This window comes from Pinus tabuliformis, chromosome 3_2 (genome assembly GCF_031772625.1).
Source record: "Pinus tabuliformis cultivar Carrire ecotype Pingquan chromosome 3_2, CPIR1, whole genome shotgun sequence".
NCBI classification, from domain to species: Eukaryota; Viridiplantae; Streptophyta; class Pinopsida; order Pinales; family Pinaceae; genus Pinus; species Pinus tabuliformis.
Window position 1 is genome coordinate 1010005594 of NC_142302.1, and position 3112 is coordinate 1010008705.

The 3112-nt window shown below is 39.1% G+C and overlaps 1 protein-coding gene across 1 annotated transcript; it reads left to right on the forward strand.

The window, feature by feature from the left end:
* The first annotated feature begins 224 nt into the window (after window positions 1-224).
* LOC149184019 (uncharacterized) lies at window positions 225-1535 on the forward strand. Its single transcript, XM_089415187.1, has 2 exons — window positions 225-389; window positions 525-1535. Exons 1-2 carry the CDS (start codon window positions 225-227, stop codon window positions 1533-1535), a joined length of 1176 nt encoding a protein of 391 aa, XP_089271313.1.
* Window positions 1536-3112: the final 1577 nt, after the last annotated feature.

Here is a 3112-nt window from a genome sequence, read left to right on the forward strand (position 1 = left end):
CTGGGGAAAATAATTGAAGAACGGGCTGAAGGAAAGGCATAAAATGCAACAATGCAATCCCAGATGGAAGTGGAAAACCAGTTAGAAAGTGAGGTGGAGGAGGAGAGAATCATGAAACAGTTAATTCAAGAATGGAAATATTTAGATAGTAGATTCATACCTGAGAAGCAGAAACAATTATATAAAGAAGCATTTCAGAAGTACAAGGAAAAAAAGGGGAGAACATGGATAAGCAGATAACTATAGGAAATGAACAGGGTAATGGACAGGTGGGAATGGACGGCTCTGGCAATAACAGTAGGAAGAGAGGGCGTAAAACAATGAGCGAAACCATTCAGACTGTGGGAGAAATGTTGATAAACTCAGGCAAAGTGATACCTCTATCAGAGGTATTCTTCCCCTCCTATCAAAAGTTTTAAATGATTGTCATCAGTTGGAATATTAGGGGTTTGAATAGTAAAGGTAAACAGAGATATATGAAAGAGAAATTGAAAAAAGAGAAGCCTAGTATTATGATCTTACAGGAGACAAAAATTACAGTACATCAGCTGGAAGGAATAATCGACAAAAATAAACTGCAATACGAAGTTATGGGGCAAGACGCTATTGGCTCTGCGGGAGGTATTGCAATTTTGTGGAATCCAAACGATATCATCCTAGAAGGCTGGACCGGCATGAACAGAATCCTTATAGGCATTGGTAGGATAATAGGAACAAAGGAAAAGGTTGTCATTTCAGGGGTTTATGACCCTCCTTCCCCAGGGGAAAAAGAAAGTTTTATAAATAACATGAAAATAATTTGTAGAATATATCCAGAGGCTGCTTGGATCATAGGAGGCGATTTTAATTTAATCAGATCCCTAGAGGAGAAAAAAGTAGGGATAAGGAAGTTAGACCACTTCATGGATATGTTCAATGAAATGATAGAATATTTAAGATTAGTAGACATCCAGACTATTAATGGAATATGCACCTGGAACAACAGGAGGGGAGGAAAGAACCAAATAGCTTCAAGACTTGATCACTTCTTAGTATCAGAAGCAATTATGAATAAGGATGTTTTTGTTGAAGCAAAGATCATACCATCCCTTGGATCTGATCATTGGCCTATTCGACTAGAGGTGGATATTAAAAGAAATCGTGGAAGAAGACCATTCAGATTTGAAGCCTTCTGGTTAAGGGACCCAGGATTCATAAAGAAAGTGGAAGAATGGTGGACGCAAAGTACTGTGCAGGGAAAAGGAAAGATGCATACGTTCCGATTGAAACTGAAAGAGTTGAAAGGGAGAATTAAGAAGTGGAACAAGGAAGAGTTTGGTAACATTATGGAAGACAAACAAAAACTAGAGGGGGAAATGGAATCAATTCAACAAAATATGATATTGGAAGGCCGAACAGAGGAGAGCATTAGAGAAGAAGGGGTAATTCTTGGAAAACTAGAGGAAAGACGAAAGCAGGAAGAAGTTCTATGGCGGAAAAAATCAAGAATAAAGTGGTTGAGGGAGGGAGAAAGGAACACAAAATTCTTTCATTAGGCTATGATCAAACACAGACAAAGAAATAGGATCCTATCCATCAAAGATATAAATGGGGACAGAGTAGTGGAGCAAGCTGAGATTGAGCAAGTACTGGTGGATCATCATAAAGGTATCCTAACAGAACCTCAAGTTGATAGAATGGGAGCTATAAAGTAAATATGTTCAACCATTCCTCGTTTAGTTACAGAAGACCAAAACAAGGCGCTGATGAGAGCTGTTAACTTAGAAGAGATAGAGGAAACTGTAAAGTCAATGAAGAAAGGTACTGCTCCAGGTCCGGATGGCTTCACAGTTGATTTCTACCAGGCGGGATGGCACTTTCTGGGAAAAGAGATTCTAGATCTGATAGAAGAATCTCGGATGAACCAAAAGGTATGGCCTGCCATTAACTCTACTTTCTATGCTCTGATTCCTAAGGGTGATAATTTAGAAGATGCCAATGGTTTTAGACCCATAGCTTTGTGTAATGTTATCTACAAGATCATAACATCCTTGATCGCTAGAAGATTAAAACCCCTTCTGGATAAGTTAATATCTGCTGAACAAACGGGTTTTGTTGAAGGTAGACAAATCCTAGATGGCCTGGTAGTAACTCAAGAAGTTATTCACTCTCTAAAAATGAAAAAGCAAAAGGGTATGATGATTAAATTAGATTTGTCAAAATATTATGACAGACTGAACTGGAACTATTTGGAAGAAGTCCTGGAAAGTTTTGGCTTCAACAGGAGGTGGATTAAGTGGATTCATAGTCTGATTTCTTCTCCGAATTTTTCCATTCTTGCTAATGGAACTCCCTCGAAAACCTTTAATGCGTCTAGAGGAATTAGACAGGGAGACCCATTATCTCCATTTCTGTTCATTCTAGCAGCTGAAGGTCTGGGTTGATTTATTAAAAAAGAACGAGCAGCGAACAGAATCAAAGGTTTACAGCTTTGGGGAAATAATTTGCCCTTAACTCATCAGCAATTCGTTGATGATATCATGTTATTTGGGGAAACAACTGTTAAGGAAGTGAGACACCTTAAAAGAATCTTGGATTTATTTGCTGAAGCTTCTGGACTGGAAATTAATAGAGATAAGTCATGTATCTTCATATTTAATACAGTGGAACAGGTCAAAACTCACCTTATAAGATTGTTGGGCTTTAAGAGAGGAGAGCTGCCTACGAAATACTTGGGAAATTTATTGGACTTTACTTCCAAAAGGATGAAAAATTGGAAAGGAGTCCTAGATAAGCTGAGAAACAAAGTGGCAAACTGGGCCTTTCGAGTATTAAACATAGCAGGAAGGGTGGTTCTGGCAAAATCAGTCCTCCAAGCTATCCCCATTTACCCCTTGTCGATAATGGCGGCCCCTTTAGGAGTCTGTGTGAAGATTAGGGAGATCATAAGAAATTTTATTTGGGGAGGGGCAAACCAGCAGAAAAAATGGGCCCTAGTTTCTTGGAATCATTTAACAGAGAGAAAGGAAAAAGGGGGATTGGGTTTGAGGGACCCGGAAAAACTCAACAAAGTGTTAGGAGCAAAGCTTTGGTGGCGCTGGTTAAGGGAGGGCAATGATCTGTGGAAAGCCAT